This window comes from Elephas maximus, chromosome 3, assembly GCF_024166365.1.
Source record: "Elephas maximus indicus isolate mEleMax1 chromosome 3, mEleMax1 primary haplotype, whole genome shotgun sequence".
Lineage (NCBI taxonomy): Eukaryota > Metazoa > Chordata > Mammalia > Proboscidea > Elephantidae > Elephas > Elephas maximus.
The window spans coordinates 80,664,612-80,684,712 of NC_064821.1; the positions used below are offsets into that span (position 1 = coordinate 80,664,612).

Genomic DNA, 20,101 nt, shown 5'->3' on the forward strand with positions numbered 1-20,101 from the left:
GCAGGTGCGAAAACCGAAGGGCCACCCAGGCGCGACGGCTCAGGACGGGGGGAAGAGATCCTGGGAGGGGCAGAGGCGGGGGTGGGGGCCTTCCCAATGTTGCTTGGTGACCACGCTCTCCGCCCAGACCGTTCCATTTCCTCAGCAGGTGGTACGGCGGGCCGGAGAGTTGCCGGTGGACTTCCCAGAGCGGCCCTCTTCCGGCTTCTCCCCCCCGTACCGGGCGGTGGCGCGGGCCCGTGATGTCACAGGAGGCGGGGCCAGCGCCGCTGCCGGGTGCTGGAGGCGCCATTGGAGCCGGCTTGGCTTGCGAGCCCCGCTGAGGCGGCGCAGGTCGGGCTGCAGTTACCGCCGAGTCCGCTCCTGGTTCTTGACCCCTAAGCGGCATGGCGTGCGGGGCGACGTTGAAGCGGCCCATGGAGTTCGAGGCGGCGCTGCTGAGCCCCGGCTCCCCGAAGCGGCGGCGCTGCGCCCCTCTGCCCGGCTCCACTCCGGGCCTCAGGCCCCCGGACGCCGAGCCGCCACCGCCGCTGCTTCAGACGCAGACCCCAGCGCCGACTGTGCAGCAGTCCGCCCCGCCCGGCAGCGAGCGGCGCCTTCCAACGCCGGGTAACCTACGCTGCGGGTTTGGCAGGAAGCCAGGCCCAGGCTTTGGGGGGGGGGCATGGACGCTAGGCCAGTTAACCCAAGTACCCTTCTTCGCCTCGAGAAAAGGGAACTGGGGTGCCGCTTCCGGGGGTAGGAGACATCCGGGAGGAGTAGTGGGGCCACAGTGTCGGTTTTCGGTTTTCCTGGAGCTGGAGAGCCTGGAGGGCTGGGCCCCAAGGGGAAGATGGGAATATCCCTGGCCGCCCAGGGCTCCCCGTCCGCGAAGCACCCCCTGCCTCCGCTGCCCGGGCCTGCACTGAGCCGCCCTGTAGACCCAGTGGGCCATGGAAAATTGGATTCTAGTCACGAACCAGGCCTTGGAGGGGGGTGGGGCGGATTAGTGGGAAGGGGCGTTTAAGTGTATGCAGTTCCGCTCTGTACTGTAGTCTGTGGGGTGAGCTGATTTCCAGAGACCGCCGCAGGAGTCACTGGTTCCGATCTCCACCTGACCATTTCATTTCGAAGAGACCAGTCATGGTTTTTTTGTTTTGTTTTGTTTAATGTATGGCTATTGTCTTGTGCCTTATCTGGCTTGAAATCTGTAGGTGGTTTCCTGTGAGTTGGGAATCCTTCAATATACGGAGGCTGTGAGAGCAGGAGTGTATCAATAACAGAGGGACTCTCTCAAGGGATTCCACATTGACCAAGGAAGGGGAAGAGCTGATGTGACAATAAAGCAAAGGAACCTAACCTTAGAGCAGAGGACAGAGGAAAGTGCCTCAGCGTTGATAGTCATTGTAAAGGGCTTTGGGAAGACATTTCTTTGTGGGTCCCCCCCTCCCCTATTTGTCAAGCATCGTCTTAAAAATTATTCTTTCCTTACCCCTTTAAATACCAATGTCTTCAGGCTGTATTTCCCTTTTCCTGTTTGTATCCACGGTGCTGATTTCAGGCCCTGATCCTCTCACACAAGTTGCCGGGCAGTTGCCAGCTAAACTGGTCTATCCTTACTCAAGTTCACCTCTTCTTTATCATGGCATTCAAAGGGTTTATCAGCTATAACCCTATCTTACCTAGTCAGTCTTAGCTGTTTTCTCAATTATTTCTCTGCTCTTTCCCCCAGACCCACCTTATGTTTATATCCTTGCCTCCCATGGTGATGTTTTTACCCTTCTCTTTGCTGATCCAAATAGTCACTTTTTCAAGTCCCCACCCATTACCTGACTAACCCTGTCTCCATTCTGCTTTAAAATTCCCTGATGACTTAATGTTGTATGGCCTTATGTGCGTAATGTACAGAATGCAGTAACATCTGCGAAAGTTCTTTGTAAAGAGCCCTTCAAAAGTAGAGGGCATAGGTATCCACTTGGAATTATGGTTTATTTTTCTAGTGCTCCTACAAATACCCAAGGATAGTCACATAATCTTTTTGGATCTCTTTTCTGCAAAATGTGGTTAATAGTTGCCCAACCTTTCTATTGTTGAGGACTAATTGAGATATCTGCAAAAAGCATTTTGAAAAATACAAAGTGATGGGTTTTATGTAACTATCATCTCTTCCAGTACTATCCTCTAGATCCATTCTGTTGTAGTTCACATTAAAACAAGTGCTTAAAAAATTATTATTTAATGGATTTGGAAGCCTGAATATGGCACACTGCTATAAATCAAGTCACTATTTTTTTTTTAATCTTAAAATTTAATTTTTACATACATTCATGCAAGCTAGCCTCTTGCTCATTTTGTGTTAAAATATTTTATTTAAAATAAAATGTTTATTTGTAAAGATTGATCGGTATAATTCCTTAATGCTTATTGGAATATAGTTATTCCAGGAAAGAAGTATAAAATATTAATGATTTATTGTTTGATGCTTTGGCTTAAGTGAAAGGTGCCAAAGATCTTTGTATTAAAAAAGAAGAATCAAGGAGAGCAGAGGGGGGCATTGTTGCTATATAATTAAGAAGAATAAAGCTAATTAAAGGAAAGTGAATTTAAAAATCAGTGACTTCATCTAATAACATCCTAGGGTTCTTTACAATTGATGGAGAAGGTATGTTTTTACTTCACTTAAAAATAAAAATTAAAAAAATCAAAAAATGATGTGTCATGTAACACTTCTGGTGGGAAAGGCCTATAAAATGAAGCTTTTTATCACTGAAATTTTTGTTGAGTGCTAGGTGGATACTAGGCACGGAAGGGTGTTGCTGACCTCAGGGAGGTGTTTAAGTGTGAAGTGAGTCTAAATGCAAAGCAATTGATCATGATTTGGAGGTTGGGGAATAACTTCTGGATTGAGGTAGCTGGGTCTTGAATAATGTGGAGGGAGAGGCACAGCCCCATTTCAGGCAAACGAAAATTGCTTGAACAAAGGTTAGAAAACCCCAAAATTAAGGAAGGAATAGTTTAAGGAAACTGGGTGATAGTGGGAGATGAAACTGCGTGATAGTGGGAGATGAAACTGGAAAAATAATTCAGAGTCATGTCTTGGAAGGCACTGAATTCAAGAGTTTCAGCTTTGGTCTGTAGCAGCTAGGGGCCGTTGCATAGCTTTGAAGGATGAGTTTAGCCACACATAACCTGGAAGCACAACCTCAAATAATAGTAACCAGCAAGGGTTAAAATTATTATTACCCATTGTTAAATTAAGAAGAAATTTGCATTTTTCTTTGTTAAAAAATGCTATTTTGTTTTATGTACCCTTCTTGAGAAGAAAGTCAGGTCTACTTCCTTGTTTTTCTCTTGTGAATGCCATGTTTAGATTCTTGCACTTACTAGTCCTTCTACCAGCCCTGAAGTTGTATCTTTCCATCTGTTCACTTGGCCACACAGGAGGCAGTTAGAGGTTTATCAAAGACCTTCTGTTCTCGTGAGTATTGTACTCATACCTGTCCTTTCTTGTTTTCAGTCTTTGCAGTTCCTTACATCTTTGTATTGAATCTGGCGAGTATTTGCTTGGGGAATAATACATTTTAAAGGTGAAGTGAAGACTTCATAAATTCAGGGATCTAAAATACGGACTTCATAGCACTCTTAAAGAAAAGTTTTCTAATCCTCCGTTGTTCCAGTAGGCTGATAGTTACCAAGTTTAGGTATATTTGGAGCTACTTTGAGTTCATGGGAGTTCCTCAGCTGTACCTCCCTTCTTAAGGCAATGTTAAGTGCTTTGATTTTGATCCTCACAACTTTATTAGGTAGACATGCAATATTTATATTGAAGAGCTAGGCCAAAGATCCTGAATGACTTCTAAAGGTCACAGTCAAACAACTAGTAAGTAGCAAAGTGGCATTATTAATACCTCCCCCATTAGAAAAATAGGGCTGTAACAAAGAGTACACTAGAATAAGGTGATTTTGGGGAGGGGTGATATAATTTTCTGGTTTTTATTTTTTATAAGGAGCCTTTATTATCTGCGAAGTGAATATGTATTATAACACAAACATGGAAAATTTGAAAACCTCATCCTTTCAGATTCTGTGTTGTATCTAGGAGTATACTCAGGGTGTGGTTAGTGATTTGTGTGTCCTTGACTCCCTTTAAACAGTGTTAGCAAATTCGTTTTGTTCGTACCTTCTCGCAGAAAAGTAATCTGAATCCTACCAAATACTGCCTGTTATAGGATCAGAAGATTCTTTTCTAAGCCCTGACCATCAATTCCAAGTAGTATATCACAGCTCTTCCCCTGGTCAAGGTCCAGGCAGTATACATAATGGTCCTTGCTGTCCTTTTCCCCCCAAATCACAAGAGTCCCAGAGGGGACAAGAGCTTTATTATCAGAAGGTCTCTGCAGGGGCAGATAAACCAGTAAGCAGGGTAAGCACAGGCTTACATTAAGCAAGCTACATGTGGTAAAACCCATGTGAAATTGTGCACTACAGATTAGTAAGTAAACACGGGTAAACCCATGCGTGCCTTGCTTATTGGGTAATCCATCCCTGCTGGCGGGGGGTAAGAAACTGGCCCCTTAATACCCTGATTTATGAAGTCGTAAAACTTAAAGGAAATCAAAAGTAGCTCCCTGTTAGGTAAAGGGCAGTTTATTTTGCTGAAAGTTGTACTGATTAATCATCCAGCAAATGGCAGATCTAGTCTTCATTGCCACAGGGAAACAAATGGAAGTATAGCCTATGCCAAAATAGTCTATTCTCTGCATTGTTGAAATAGAGGCAATAAGAGAGCACACTGTCTTTGAGACTATAGAGGAGTGTTTTTTTGTTTTTTTTCTTTTTGTGCTTTAAGTGAAAGTTTACAAATCAGGTCAGTCTCTCATACAAAAAGTTATACACACCATGCTATGTACCCCTAGCTGCTCTCCCTCTGAGACAGCACACTCCTCCTGTCCATCCTGTATTCCCCATGTCCATTCACCCAGCGTCTGTGCCCCCCTGCCTTATCATCTTGCCTCCAGACAGGAGCTGCCCACATAGTCTCATGTGTCTACTTCAGCCAAGAAGCTCACTCCTCACCAGTATCATTTTCTATCTTATAGTCCAGTCCAATCCCTGTCTGAAGAGTTGGCTTTGGGAATGGTTCCAGTCCTGGGCTAACAAAGGGTCTGGGGACTGTAACCTCCAGGGTTCCTCTAGTCTCAGTCAGACCATTAAGCCTAGTCTTTTTATGAAACTTTGAGATCTGCATCCCACTGTTCTGCTCCATCAGGGATTCTCTGTTGTGTTCCCCGTCAGGGCAGTGATCGGTGGTAGCCAGACACCATCTAGTTCTTCAGTCTCAGGCTGATGTAGTCTCTGGTTTATGTGGTAGAAGAGTGTTTTATACAGAATTAACAGTTTCTTTTTAATTTATAACTGGTAGGAGGAGGAAGATTGAGACCTGCATGTTAGATTGAGAATCTGAAATCTAGTCAAAAGACCTTCCTTGTCTCCTCCCACTTCTGAAGAAAGTTTGAAGAAATGACAATAAAATGAACGCTCAAGTTTGTTTCTTTTTTATTAGAGCAAATTTTCCAGAACATAAAACAAGAATATAGTCGTTATCAGAGGTGGAGACATCTAGAAGTTGTTCTTAATCAGAGTGAAGCTTGTACTTCAGAAAGTCAGCCTCACTCCTCGGCACTCACAGCACCTAGTTCTCCAGGTAAGCATGCTTTGGTGTGCAGAATCCTTTTTAAGAGTTCGTAAATGGTACTTAGTAACGATCTCCTAATCCAGAATTGACCTCGTCTGAAGTAATAACTTGGTAAAGGATATGCTGCAAAAGACCTGTTTAAAGTGTTAAAAAGCAGAGATGTCACCTTGAGGACTAAAGTGCGCCTGACCCAAGCCATGGTACTTTGAATGGCCTCATGCGTGCAAAAGCTGGATAACGAATAAAGAAGGCTGTAGAAGAATTGATGCATTGGAATTATGCTGCTGGTGAAGAATATTGAATATACCATGGACTGCCAGAAGAACAAACAGATCTGCCTTGGAAGAAGTACAGCCAGAATGCTCCTTAGAAGCAAGAATGGCGAGATTTTGTCTCACATACTTTGGACCTGTTATCAGTGGGCATCAGCCCCTGGAAAAGGACATCATGTTTGGTAAAGTAGAGGGTCAGTGAAAAAGAGGAAGACCCTCAATGAGATGGACTGACACAGTTGCCGCAGCAGTGGGTTCAAGCATAGCAATGATTGTGAGGATGGCGCACAACCGGGCAGTGTTTTGTTTTGTTGTACAGGGGTCACTATGAGTCAAAACCAACTCAACAGCACCTAACAATAACAATAACATGCATTATGTTACTAGTTATAAATACTTTTAAAACCATAGAGTCTTAAAATTGGAAAAGACCTTATTGCTTTGGTTGGACTTCATCCACCCAGTGCAGAAGTACCCTCTATAACTACATTGTTTTAGTACTGCAGCCACTAGCCACATGTGGCTGTTTAATTTTAAGTTACTTAAATAAAATTTAAAATTCAGTTCCTCAGTCACAGTAGCTGCATTTCAAGTGTTCAGTGGCGACGTGTGCCTATCATATTGGACAGTGCAGATATAGAACGTTTCCATCATTGCAGACAGTTTTGTTGGACAGCATTGACTTATAACTTCATTGGCAATTGGTCAGAGAAGATGGGCTCAAAAATAGAATCTCAGGATTGGAGAGTCTTCATGGTCATGTAGCTCAGCCACCAGTCTTGTCTGCCATACTGTTGTCAAATAGCAGGCCAGTGGTCAAACATTTCATTTCCAGTTTTTGTTTCCGCACGAGGTATTCTACTTTTTAACAGTTCTAAGGGCTAAAAGTGGTTTACCATCATTCAAAATTGTCTCCTTATAATCTGAAGGTCCTGGCTCTTGAACAACTCTCTAATTACTCTTGCACATAAATGATTGATAGGTCTTCTACTACTTAGAGCTAGCAAATCTCCCCTTAATCTCTTGAAATTTTAATAATTTTGGAAGTAATCGAGTATGTTATGGGTAGAGAAACAGTTACAAATAAGGACTAACTAGATGTTTTGGTCAGATTTCATTTGTAGAGAAAAAATTTTACTCTTGTTTAAGTAGGAAAAGATTTAGTTGAGGCTGTTAATGGCTTACAGACTAAGAGGGCCAAAGAAACAGATTTACCTCAGAACTGGGCTACCAGCAGAGCTGCTGCTTTTATCGTAATCAGGAAGCCACCTGTGCAATCTGTTGCTCCAGTTGTCTTCTCCAGAACCAAGCTGCCACTCCTCTAGCCTTACCACGAGAATATAGATGCCTGGTGCCTTCTGTTCTCCCACCGTCTCAGTTTCGAATCAGGTCTTTCGTGAGTGAATCTGATTGGCAGAATCCAGTCACATCTACAAAGGAATCCAAAAAACAAGTTTTGAATGTTTTCAGACTCCTGGGAATGGGACACTAGAAGGAAGTTGGAATAGGTGTTTACACAAGGCAATCTACAGCGTCCACCTTTAAGTTCTGATTTTAATATTAGATTTCCCTGTTTTCTAGCATCCAATGGATAGTTTGGTTTCTAACTTACTATTTTATGAATATATCACTTTCCCAACCTAGCATCAGAAGGGATCAAGGATGAGATGTGTGGTGCCTAAAATCTTTATTCCATACTTCAAAAAGAAATTTTCTTGTGAATGTGCCTGAAGTTTAACTTAATTTGATTACCTTAAGAGTTAATGACTTTGCTGATAGTTTTTTTATTATACAAGTCATTAGTCTCTTGATCTTTAGACTCCCCACTTCTTATCAGAATCACTTGTGGAGCATAAAAGATTCCCAAGCCCTACCTCAGAATTAAATCAGAATGTGTATCTTCCTCCCCCCCCCCCCCCCCCCGATAATTATGATGCACTTTCTTGATTAAATACAGTTCTAGATGATCTCCAAAGGCCTGGGTAGCTCACATAGGCTGTGAATATACTTTTTCTAATCCAGAATGCTTTATATCTGCTTTAAACTTTTTAGTCTTATTCTTTACCAAATGAGCACTGAGTATGGGCCCAAAGCTATTATGATATAGAACTATTTTTCTGTAATGCAGGTCAGCTAGTAGCGTACCTGGATATACCTTGTTCTTCCCATCTTTCTATTTACTTTTGACTTGGCTTTGTTAAATAAATGGTGGAAACAGAATTTTGTGAAAGTATTCCATGTGAAGTAGTGAAAAATTTCATTTTTCTAAACAGTTTTTATATTCTGAGGAATGTTTTTATAAAGTTGTTAATTTTGAACCATTGAACTAGAATGTATTATGTAAACTAATCTTTTGGCTAGGTTCTTCATGGATGAAGAAAGACCAGCCCACCTTTACCCTCCGACAAGTTGGAATTATATGTGAGCGTCTCTTAAAAGACTATGAAGATAAAATTCGGGAGGAGTATGAGCAAATCCTCAATACCAAACTAGCAGGTAGGACAAGGCAGTGGCTATGCCATCGTTAATAGCATTCAGTGAGGATTAATCCCAGTTAAGTAAACGATAATTTAGGAAAAGAGTGGGCCTTCATGCAAGAGGGCTTAATAAATTGTGAGTATTAAAGGTGCTATTTTTGGTGATTGTAAACATTTCACTTACACATTTTATGGAAGGAATTTTCATTTGCATTTCTGGGACAAGATAAACCAAGCTTTTCTTGCAAGAATTCTCCACATGATAAAGGCATTCAGTGGGTCATTTGGGTCAGCTGTTGGGCACACAGGTGGCTGGGATGGTGCTAACCTCGCAACAGGTGGCCGGGAGGAGTGGAGTCAATATATTCAGACTTCTTGATGGGAGTCAGTTTGTGGATGTGGGAGGTCAGGCATTCTGTGAATCTGGAGGTACAATAGAGGAAAGCCCAGCTTAGGCTAGAACAAAGGGCATGATTGGTGATGGCAACAAGTAAAGCAAGGGATCTGAATCAGGAATGTAAAATAATATCTGTTTAGTGAAAGAGGGCCATGTTGTGATCAGAGAGACTTTAGGCAACCACTTCATCCTGTAACAGTATTGTTTCCTAATCTGGTGACCGCTACAACAGGGTTCCTCAGAATGTTAATACGTCTCCTTAAAATTTGAAACTGTTGGGTTGAACAGGTTTATTTACAAAGGAACTTCTTTGGACCTTTAATATACTGTTAATGTATACTACAAGAAGAAGCTCTCATTTATCACTTCCTTCTCCCACCCCAAAATCGTTCAGACTTGCTGGCTCTAAGTTACTCCTCTGGTCACTTACTATCAGGCTACCTCGTACCTTTCTACTGAGTTTTCCCTTAGAAGACGTTGTATTTGTGGAACTTTATACAATTAATGGTATAATATTTTCATTTAGCTTTCCGACCATTCTTCCTCTTCCACCCATGTTTTTCACTGAATGTCTGTGTTGAAATTTATAACAAAGACGCTCAGAAAAGAGCTTCAGAACTTCGTATCCCATAGGTGATTTGCTTGTATTTGTCAGCCTATAATAGTGAGCATACAAGTCTGCCTCGGAGGCCATTTGTAAGGAGTGGAATTAAGATAGAGAAGAGGTTATTAGGAGGATGTTATAGATGAGCAGTGACCAAACCTAGGAGCTAGGGATTTGACTCTGGGATCTAAGAGGAAGGAACAAATCTCTGAGTAACCTTTATAATGAGGGTCTGAGAGGGTAAAGAATTCAAACTGGGAAGCTGGATGTGACCCTGATACTTGGGTCTTCAAAAATTGGGAGAGACTTTCTGTGGATAGTATATACTGTCTTTCCCTTCACAGAACAATATGAATCTTTTGTGAAATTCACACACGATCAGATTATGCGACGATACGGGACAAGGCCAACAAGCTGTAAGTATTGCCAGGTTTTTCTTTGAATTTTCTAAGTTCTAAGAGCAAGATTTTCACACTGAGTATCCTCTCTGCTAAGAGCAAAAGGCCTCTGTGAAATAGAAGAATAGCTAATATCTGATGCGTGTATATGTGTCTGGCATTGTGCTAAGCCCTTTAAATCTTCATCAAAGTTTATTTGATCTTCATAGTTACCATGAGGGATGAAGAACCGTTATTAGCCCCATTTTTCAAGTTAAGGATAAGATTGAAAATTTGCCCAAGCTTATGTAACCAGTGGTTCAGCTAGGATTAAAACCTAGGTAGTCTGACTCTTTGCTTTATTTATTACCTGCTTCTATAGGATCGCTATGAGTTGGAATCGACTCGACAGCAATGTTTGGTTTTTTCCCTCTGGAAAGATAGTTCTAATAGTTAATTTATAAAAGTTGATTTCTTAAGCGGAGCCCTTGTGGTTAAGGGTTTGGCTGCTAACCAAAAGGTCAGCAGTTCGAATCTATTAGCTGCTCCTTGGAAACCCTGTGGGTCAATTCTGTTCTGTCCTGTAGGGTCACTATGAGTCAGAACCAACTCGATAGCAACAGTTTTTTAGTTTTGATTTCTTAAGGTAGTTTATCAGATACATGGTCAGGATTTCTTGATTCTAAACATCTTGCAACTACCAGTTACTCAAAACATAAATTGTAAACAGCAGTATATCAGAACTGTGAACCTGGGTCAGGTTTCATAAATTCTTGAGATTTAATACCTTTACGGTAGTGTGTCATACCCTCCACACTGTTTAATCACATTTATCGTTGTATGCCATGAGTCAGTTAACTAACCATTAAAAATAATAAAAATTAGTTAATATAAAAAGAATGACATTCCATTTTTGAGTATTCTCACCCTCTTTTTTCCCCCTTTTTCTTTACAGATGTGTCCTGAGGCTTTCTTGCATATCTGGGTACCAGGTTTAACCTCAAGAGATGGCTGCTGTACACTTTTTGCAACTGGTTTGATATCACATTTCAGCTCCAACTTTGCATCCTGAGAACACTTAAATGTTTCTGCAGGTCCATTTTTATACAACTTGAAAGACCTTCAAACTTTCTGGTTGCCACAAGCATATCTTTCTTTTCTGCTCATCCAATAAACAGCTGTGCCCTACTGTGATAGATTTTCCAAACAAAATACCTGGAGCAGCAGTTTAGCAAAATATGCCTTCAGTGGCACTCAACAAATGGAGTTTCCCCAAGCACAGTTCTGTAAGAAGTGTGTGTGAGAATGTGTGTATATGTGTGTATGTGTATTTTAAGTTATTATTTGTATTTTACAAATTTTTTGATCTTGGGGATTCGGGCTGTGAATTTGATGCACGACAATTATGGTTAAAAACATTTGCTTGGTCTATAGAAGATCATTAATGTTTTGTGACCATATAAGTTGTAACAGTGGATTGTTTTATGTATAGGTATTGTTAAATACAGGGACTGTTTCCAGGCACAGAATATGAATCATAAGTTAGGATGGACATTAGATGTGATTATAATGATATTGTGAAAGTCTGCAGTCCTGGGTCTGCAAACTTGTGGTGAGGAATTAGAACAAACTGGAGACGGGCCATTTGACACATGGACTTTGCCTAGCCGTGTTAGGAAAATACTTTGACTCCAAGCCTTAAAATACCCATATGGAGTCTGCGCTCACCTCATTCACCCAATCAGAGAGCTCCCTGTACACTGAACCTCCAAGGGGAAAAGATCTCCCTGGGAGCAAGGGCATCAGTGTTTGCTCAGGAGCGTAGCATAGGTGAGCACAGGACCGGGCCAGGCCCCAGCACACTGCTACTTGGGAGGACCCACTTACCTTTGTATCAGTCATTACAAATAGAATTTGGATCCTTTGGTCAGGTTCCCCCAAATTCTTTTCAGAGGTGTCCATGTTCAACTGCTTGAGCTTTGTTTTGGCAACCCCCTGCCCGAAGTTGCTTACAGGCTGTTCTTCACCTTGCGTCCAAGGCTGAGGAACAGAAAGTAGCCTCTGTTTTGAGGAGGTGGAAGTTATGTATACATTTATTTTTTACTGTGACTTGTTCAGGACCACATTTTACAAAATGCCTTGTTTCATTTATTATCGTTTCTGGAAAGGAGAGTTCTATTAAAATTGTTTTGGTTTGACTATAGAGTAGTTTTTTTAATTAGAGCTTATTTTGAAAAACTCTTGAGTTTACGTAATTCAGATGTATGCCAATACCTTCCAAAGGTAATATTCAGATTGTTCTGATCAGATGGTTTAGAGAAATTTCTGGAATATTCACATTTGAAGATTCCTTATTAATGAATGTCTTTGACTTAAATCTAACCAAAAACTGCAACATTATTCTTTGTACATTTTCATTATATAGTGTTAACAAGCTTAGTTGCAAACAAATAAAATACTTAAGCTATTTGTTTACCTGGCCTTTTTACTACAATGATAATGCTTATTAATTCAAGTAATTTATGTGAGGCTGCTATAACCATTTCCTGAGTTCATCATTACATTGAAGATTTACAGACCTTTTTAAAGCCCAGCAGTGATCTTTTAATAATTAAAGAGTGATTTTATTCCATACTTGAAGGACAGTTTTATCTCCTCTTCTTTTTCCGGGGAAGTCACTTGTTCCCTAGAAGAGGAAGCAGAGGGATAATCACACCAAAACAAGGGAAGGGCAGCTATGGGGACCATCAAAAGTTTTGCAGGCTGGACTGGGAGTGGGGAACACTGCCTCACTGAGGTCTCTTTGTAATAGAATCAGCGTGATATGCTCACTCACTATTGCAGGTATCATCCCCATTCTTACTAAATGGCTTCTGGCTGGGAAGTAGAGTAGGTTTCTGTAAGGAAAATGACACCCTGTCATGGCACCCAGAATTGTTGGGTTGTTGTATTATGATATAGGGCAACAGGGTAAGTAGGCTTCATGGGTAGGGGTTGGAATCTTCTCTAAAGGGACTAGACATTTGTTTAATTTCCTAGGACAGAAATTGGGGACCTGCATGATAGGCCTCAGGCCGGCAAAAGAAGGAATTTTTCCCTAGACCTTGATTTCTAGGGCTTAATCTTAGGGTCCCTCCCAGGTAGGAAACTATCTTTATCCCTTCGAAATAGATCAAGGCCTAGATGATCTCAGAATGGCAGTATCTAGTGAGCTAATTCAAAAGTCTTTGTCTATTTTGCCTTTCTTATCCTCTTTTAGTAAAATCTTAAACTTTAAGGGAACTAAAAGGAGTAAGTCTATGCCTAGATCAGATGGGCAAAGAGATCAAAGACCCTGAGGCAGTGATAATTGGTGAGAGCTCCCGAAGGGGAAGGAGAACATCAGGGAATGCAAGGATTTGGGCCAGTCTTCCATACACGGTGAATTTTCCCTTTCTACCTCGGACGATGGTTGTCTAGTGTCATAGTTAAAGGAATGAGCTCTGAGTGTTCCAGAGCCCTGGAGTTGAGTTTCTGCTCTGTCTAATTCGTTGTGTGAGTTTTGCACCAAGTTGCTGAACTTTCTGGGCCAGTTCCCTTATGTGTAAAATAGGGGCTAATGGATGTGCATTATTGGGTTTTGTTTTTGAATGTGAAGATTAAATGAAATAATCCATGTAAAGAAAGTATTTAGCACAATTTGGGGCATAGAATATACATTTTAAAATGTTATAGGTTTCCTCACAGTGGTTTTCATTAGAGCTGAAGACCAAAAAACCTTCCTGTCTACAGCAGTGATTCTCAACCTTATTCAGTATGAGAAGCCCCTTGTTAACCTCAAAATCTTATTCTCTTATTAGAATTTGTACCTTTAAATGCTGGATTAAGGAAATAAAGATGAACAGGAAATGAATTCAGTAATCCTTTTCAGTAAATCTGCATTTTGTTATTCACTATAGCAGGGGTCTGTAAACTGTGGCCTGTTTTTATAAATAAAGTATTATTGGAACACTGTCATGCCTTTTCATTTGCAATACTGTCTGTGGTGGTTTTCACACTGTAACACCAGAGTTGAGTAGGTGTGACAGAGACAGTACAGACCACAGAGAAAGCCATGTACAGAAAAAGTTTGCCGACCTCTGTACTATAGCGTTAATATACGTGCTGTACATTTGAAAAGAGTCAACAAGCCACTTGTCATGGATTGGTGGACCACTTGCCCTCATTTGTTATTCCCAGGGAAGTTACACCTCAGGTTGAATCACTAGTCTGTTTGAAAAAATCCTCTACTTATAAATGAAAACTGAGTGCTACACTGAATATCTTAGAGAAAAAGTTAACTTTTTTAGAGCGATGCTTCTGAAGAATGAGAACAGGCAGCATACTATTTGGGGGGCAGAGGGGAAGATTCGGAATAACTTTATTTTTTAAATTTTTATTGTGCTTTAAGGGAAAGTTTACAAATCAAGTCAGTCTCATACAAAAATATGTATACACCTTGCTATACACTCCCAGGTGCTCTCCTCCTAATGAGATAGCACACTGCTCTCCACCCTGCATTTCTGTGCCCATTCAGCCAGCCTCTGTCCCCCCTGCCTTCTCATCTCCCCTCCAGACAGGAGCTGCCGACATAGTCTCATGTGTCTATTTGACCCAAGAAGCTTACTCCTCAACAGTATCATTTCCCATCCTATAGTCCAGTCTAATCCCTGTCTGAAGAGTTGGCCCTGGGAATGGTTCCTGTCTTGGATAACAGAAGGCCTGGGGACCATGACCTCTGGGGTCCTTCAAGTCTCAGACAGTTAAGTCTGGTCTTTTTATGAGAATTTGAGGTCTACATCCCACTGTTCTGCTCCCTCAGCGTTCTCTATTGTGTTCCGTGTCAGGGCAGTCATTGATTATAGCCAGGCACCATCTAGTTTTTCTGGTCTCAGGCTGATGTAGTCTCTGGTTTATGTGGCCCTTTCTGTCTCTTGGGCTCATAAATTACTTTGTATCTTTGGTATTCTTAATTCTCCTTTGCTCCAAAGTCGGTTGAGACCAATTGATGCATCTTAGATGGCCACTTGGTAGCGTTCAAGACCCCAGGCGCCACTCTCCAAAGTGGGATGCAGAATGTTTCAGAATGACGTATTAACCATATTTAATTTAAAATTTCAGGTATAAAAGCAAGCATGAGAATTTTGTTTATCTAATGATAGCATGAGTTCAAAGGTAGTTTATAAAATAACCATTCTTAAGGAACAGAGGCTTTCATGCAGCCATGGAGATTCTTTGTTGGAAACAGCTTTAGAAGTGTGATGGTCTTCTGGAACTATAGTTAAACATTGAGCTTTGGATAAGGCTGGGTGCCTCTAAAAAGAAAACGGATAGGTTTACCTAGGGAAAAAAATCTCCAGCTACCCTTTCAAATAAATAATTAGCACTTCATTGTACAGAGGACCTGACACTTTGCCTAGTTATGTCACTACCTGGTATTTTCATGGGTCTCTTACTCATTGTTGCTTACAGTGTCTTGTTCTCCTTATGTTCCTGGTTATCTGTGTGTAGATAGTATATTTGAGAAATTATTTGTAGTAGTAAACTGAGGACAAGGATGATGATGTCACCTCTAGAAAGGATTTCTGTTGTCTGTGCGACCAATCTTAAATTACTATCTTAATTCAGGTTGAAGGCTGGAGGTTCCTTGGATCCTCTAGATGACAACACAGCCAGGTGGCACGTTCATGTGAGGGCTGGTTTACTTTTGTTTCACCCTTATCCTGAAGGTGTAATCCTTTGGGGTCCCAGCATAAGGTGTCTGTGGTGGCTCTTGTCAGAGTTTCCACCTTTAGTTGGCCTTGGGTTTTGATTTTTGTCCACCTTGGTCTGTTTCCAGAAGTTCTAAAGTGTAGTTCAGGCATCCAGGGATTTGTTCCCAGATTGGCAAAGGCAGTTTTGATTGCTAGGTTTAATGCTCTGGCTTCTCCTTTTATATTTCAGTTGCTTTCTAGTTGATCCTTCATTTCTAGACCTGGAAGTTCCTAGTGCTTTGTCTTAGAGGAGCTTTGGTTGGTTGGTGAAGACTGTTAACCTGGCTTGGTACCCAACTTCATGTGTGTGTGTTTTTTGTTTTAAGTATTATTTTATTGAGTTCCAACTTCATGTTAATAGAAGATATATATGGAAAGACATGTTTATATCAACTTTGAGTATTTCTCATTGAGCAAGCATTACTGGTGTCTTCTGTATTCTTTATTTGTGGAGGACAGATATTTGGGTTTTCAAAGCCTAACAAGTTCCGTAAGTTACCCGTAGTCTGCCTCATATCTCCAGTGACTGACAGGGAATTAACATAAATAAGTATTTAATCGATTTCAATCGACCTCTCTGGTTCAGTCTAGCTAGGGATATAAGGCAGCAAGGTAAAACTGGTAAGTGTTGTGTGTATGGTACAAATAGTGGAATGAGGAAAAGAGATGGTGCTGAATAGCTACAGTCATCAGGGAAGGCTTCATTGGGAGGTAGGGTTGGAGCAGTGTTTTAAAGGATAAATAGGGCTTAGAGTGAGCAAAGACTGGAACTGGGAAGTCATGGTGTTATGCAGGAAGTGCATTCTCCTTTAGCCCAAGTAGATCTGGGAAGAGAGCTTGGCGGAAGATAGGGGCCAGATAACGAAGGTTTTTGACTACTAGGAGTTTGGCCCTTATTCTGTGGAATTCCGGAGTTTTGGGAAAACTAATTTAGGAGTAGGAGCCCTGGTGGCACTGTGGTTAAGCACACGGCTGCTAACAAAATGTTGGCAATTCAAACCCACCCAGCTGCTCTGTGGGAGAAAAGACCTAGCAATCTGCTCCTGTAAAAATTGGAGCCTGGGAAACCCTATAGAGCACTTCTGCTGTCATATGGGTCACTGTGAGTTGGAGTCAGCTCAGTGGCACACAACAACACACACTGGGAAGGGTGATTGGGCATGGCTGTGGCAGCCTGGCTAGGAAGAGTGTGGCCCTGGAAGAATTCTTTTGGTCTCATCTCTCCTGTTTCCATGGGCACACCTTCAAAGATCCCTTTTGTTTCGTCTTGTCTTACTAATCCAGCCCAATTACATTGCTTGCTTGTTTTTATTTTTGCACAGATTCTCCTAAACCCACCTTTTTTTTCCTTCTGTTTTCACCTGTTCTTCAGAGTACTGGTTAATTCATACATGGAGTATTGAAAAATTTTTCTCTGACTCTGTTCTCAGCACTGACTCAGTCTTTCATGATTTTATTGTTCCTCTGCCTAGAATTAATTCCATTCTCACTTGGCAAATGCCTGCTTGAGTGGCTGCTCCCCTGTTCAAGGCAGAGTTACTTATTCACTTCATAAATGTTTATTGAACACCTATTGTGGTGTTTACATTCCTGTGAGGCAAGACGGGCAGACTGGTAAACAAGTTAGAGATTTATAAGTGTGTGAAGAAAAATGGTGATGGTGGAGAGTAACTAGGTGCCTAAGTTGGGTTGTAAGGAAGACCTTTCTGAGAAGGTGTATGGTTTACACAGTGCTTCATTTCAGCACTTAAAAATGAACTGTAAAAAAGAACTGTAGAATAATGGAAACTAGGCCATATATCAGTTTTTTATACTGTGGTGGCTTGCATGTTGCTATGATGCTGGAAGCTATATCAGTGGACAGGTATCAGCAGAGCTTCCAAACTAAGAAGAAAGGCCTGGCAATCATATTCTAAAAGTTAGCCAATGAAAACCCTATGGATCATAATAGAATATTGTCTGACATGGTGCTGGAAGATGAACCTGTAGGTTGGAAGGCACTCAGAATACATAATGGCCACAACAGTGGACATCAATACCAAAGATTGATGATGAAGATGGCACAGGACCAGGCAGTTTCCTTCTGTTAACACATGGGGTCCCCATGTGTTGGAGCCAACTTGCTGGTAGCCAACAACAACAAAGTTATATAATGTTTCATTTATGTGTCTACTCTTCCACTATACTGATGAGCTCTTGGATGTTAGCACCTTGATCTACTTACCTCTGTGTTCCTGGCTCCTCAGTGATGAGCGATTTGAGTTATACACCCTCCTTTCTCAGTCTACCTGAAACTGTTCCCAATTTGCTCCCAGATCAAACCATTCTTAAGTCATCTGCGGGCTGTCCCTCTTGGTTAATGCAGACCTAACCCTAGAGAAGCTCGTAATCTGATGGACATAAGTGTGATAAAACTTGATTTGATAAATGCCCTGTGTCTGGACAAAGAAAGAGGAGAGTGTTTCCTAGGAAAGGCTGACAGGTTCCCTCCAGCTAGCTTAATTACCCTGATTTGTGCTCAGGAATGCTGACTCACTAATAAAGTTACAGTGATCTATAAAACCAGATTCCTGTGTGTTAATTATTAATTTATGATGAGAAATATGTGTCAGGTGCAGTAGATTGCCCCTTTGGCATTATCAGTGCATTTCCTTCCTATAATCATACCATTTGGGAAGCTTAAAGTCAAGAGGCAGCTCCACTTAGCAGAATGAAGAGAGTTCTAGGAATGGAGTGTTTTCCAATGTCAAGTTACCCCTGCCACAGAAATTGGCCAGAAGCTGGCACAGTCTCCCCACTTCAGCTAGTTTCAGTGATTGTTTCAGCCATTCAACTTAATAATTCCTCCACCTCCAAACAACACATTCTTTTTTAGTTTAGGTGGTCATTTCTGGTCTCCATTATATTCCAGGGCAACCCATTGGTTTCTCTTTCAGATTGTTTTGGTTATCTGCTTTGTCATCTCTGTCCTACGGCTCAATTATCTGGCTTGGGTCATGTGCTAGGTCCACAGGCTACCCAAGTATTTATTCAAATCTGTGTGGCAGTGATGTCAAATACAGGCCTATACACATTTCCCAGCGTGCTAAATTATAGATGACCTGACTGTAGAAAGGTACTGCTAAAGCTGGTGACTGAATAAGTATGTAAATAGGAAATCCTAGAGGTCAAGAATTTAAGTCCTGTGAAAGCTAGGGGGACTTTAGGCAGCCTTAGCTCGGCCTGTGACCATCCAGACGTCCCCTGTGCCCACACAGCAGCTGAGGCAAGTTTTCAGAGGGATGGAAGCGGGGGCTGATTGGAACTTTGAGCTCTCATTTTCTACATTTTGAAGATGGGAGCAAGGTTTCTTTTGGGAAGAACAGATCACCACGATCTCCACCCACTGGATCTCTGAGCCTCGGTTTCTCGAATATGAAAAGGAAGAAGGCAGCCGCTCAGGCTTGCCTCCCTGCACATCAAGTCATTTGATTTTGTTATAAAAACCTACTTCCACAAAGCAAAAGAGCTCCAGAGGGAGGCAAAAGCAAGGTAGAAGTGGTGAAGGTAGAGGGAAGGGAAGGAGGCTGCAACGTGCTGTTAATTTCAAAGAAGTTACGTCACTCAGGACATAGAAGCAGAGAATCCAGGCAGGTGCCACAGTCACCATAGCAACAGCTCAGGCTCAGTTCTGGAGTGGGTGTTCTGGGAGTTGTAGTTTTCCAACCTTTCTGATAGAGAAAATTATTTACCACATACTTGCACACCCAGTGCTGACACAAGGTTGAGGTGCATGGTCCACTGGACGGGACCAGAGTATCAACAGCTAACAATTTCTATAACTGAGATTTGCAGGGCTGGTGAAGCCTCAAAAAAGGCCTAGTACCAGAAGAATAAGGTAGCTACCACTACCAACTGTTCTGATCAGGGCCACAGTAGATGGACCCTGAAGAACAGAAGAAAAATGCAGAACAGAACTAAAATTTAAAAAAATTCCATACTTACTGGACTAAGTGAGACTGATGGACTCCCTAAGAGTCCTGAGGTACTCTTTAAACTTTTGAACTGAAACCATAGCCAGAGATCACCTTTTAGCTAAATAACAAATTGGTACACAAAATAATATCCATGAGTACAGTGCTCCATTAAAAAAAAAAAAAAAACAATCGAAGTAAAACTATATTTGCAGATGACATGACCCTATACATAGAAAAATCCCAGAGATTTCACAAGAAAGCTATTGGAACTAATAGAAGGGTTCAGCAAAGTGGCAGGGTACAAGTTCAACCTATAACGATCAGTTGGGTTCCTCTGCACTAACAAGAACTCTGCAAAGGAAATCCAGAAAATGATACCATTTACAATAGCCTGAAAGAGCATAATTTACCTAGGAATAAATCTAGGGATATTAAAGAATTATACAAGGAAAACTGAAAAACACTACTGCAAGAAACCAAAAGAGACCAATATAAATGGAAAAACATTCCATGCTCATGGATTGGAAGACAACATTGTGAAAATGTCAATTTTAGCCAAAGCCATCTATTGAT

At 41.5% G+C, this 20,101-nt stretch overlaps 1 protein-coding gene across 1 annotated transcript; it reads left to right on the top strand.

Moving 5' to 3' along the window:
- Positions 1-261: 261 nt before the first annotated feature.
- AKIRIN1 (akirin 1) lies at positions 262-19,213 on the top strand. The gene is made up of 5 exons (XM_049878868.1): positions 262-609; positions 5,543-5,683; positions 8,308-8,442; positions 9,769-9,840; positions 10,757-19,213. The coding sequence occupies exons 1-5, from the start codon at positions 387-389 to the stop codon at positions 10,765-10,767; spliced, it is 582 nt and encodes a 193-aa protein (XP_049734825.1). The 5' UTR covers positions 262-386; the 3' UTR covers positions 10,768-19,213.
- Positions 19,214-20,101: the final 888 nt, after the last annotated feature.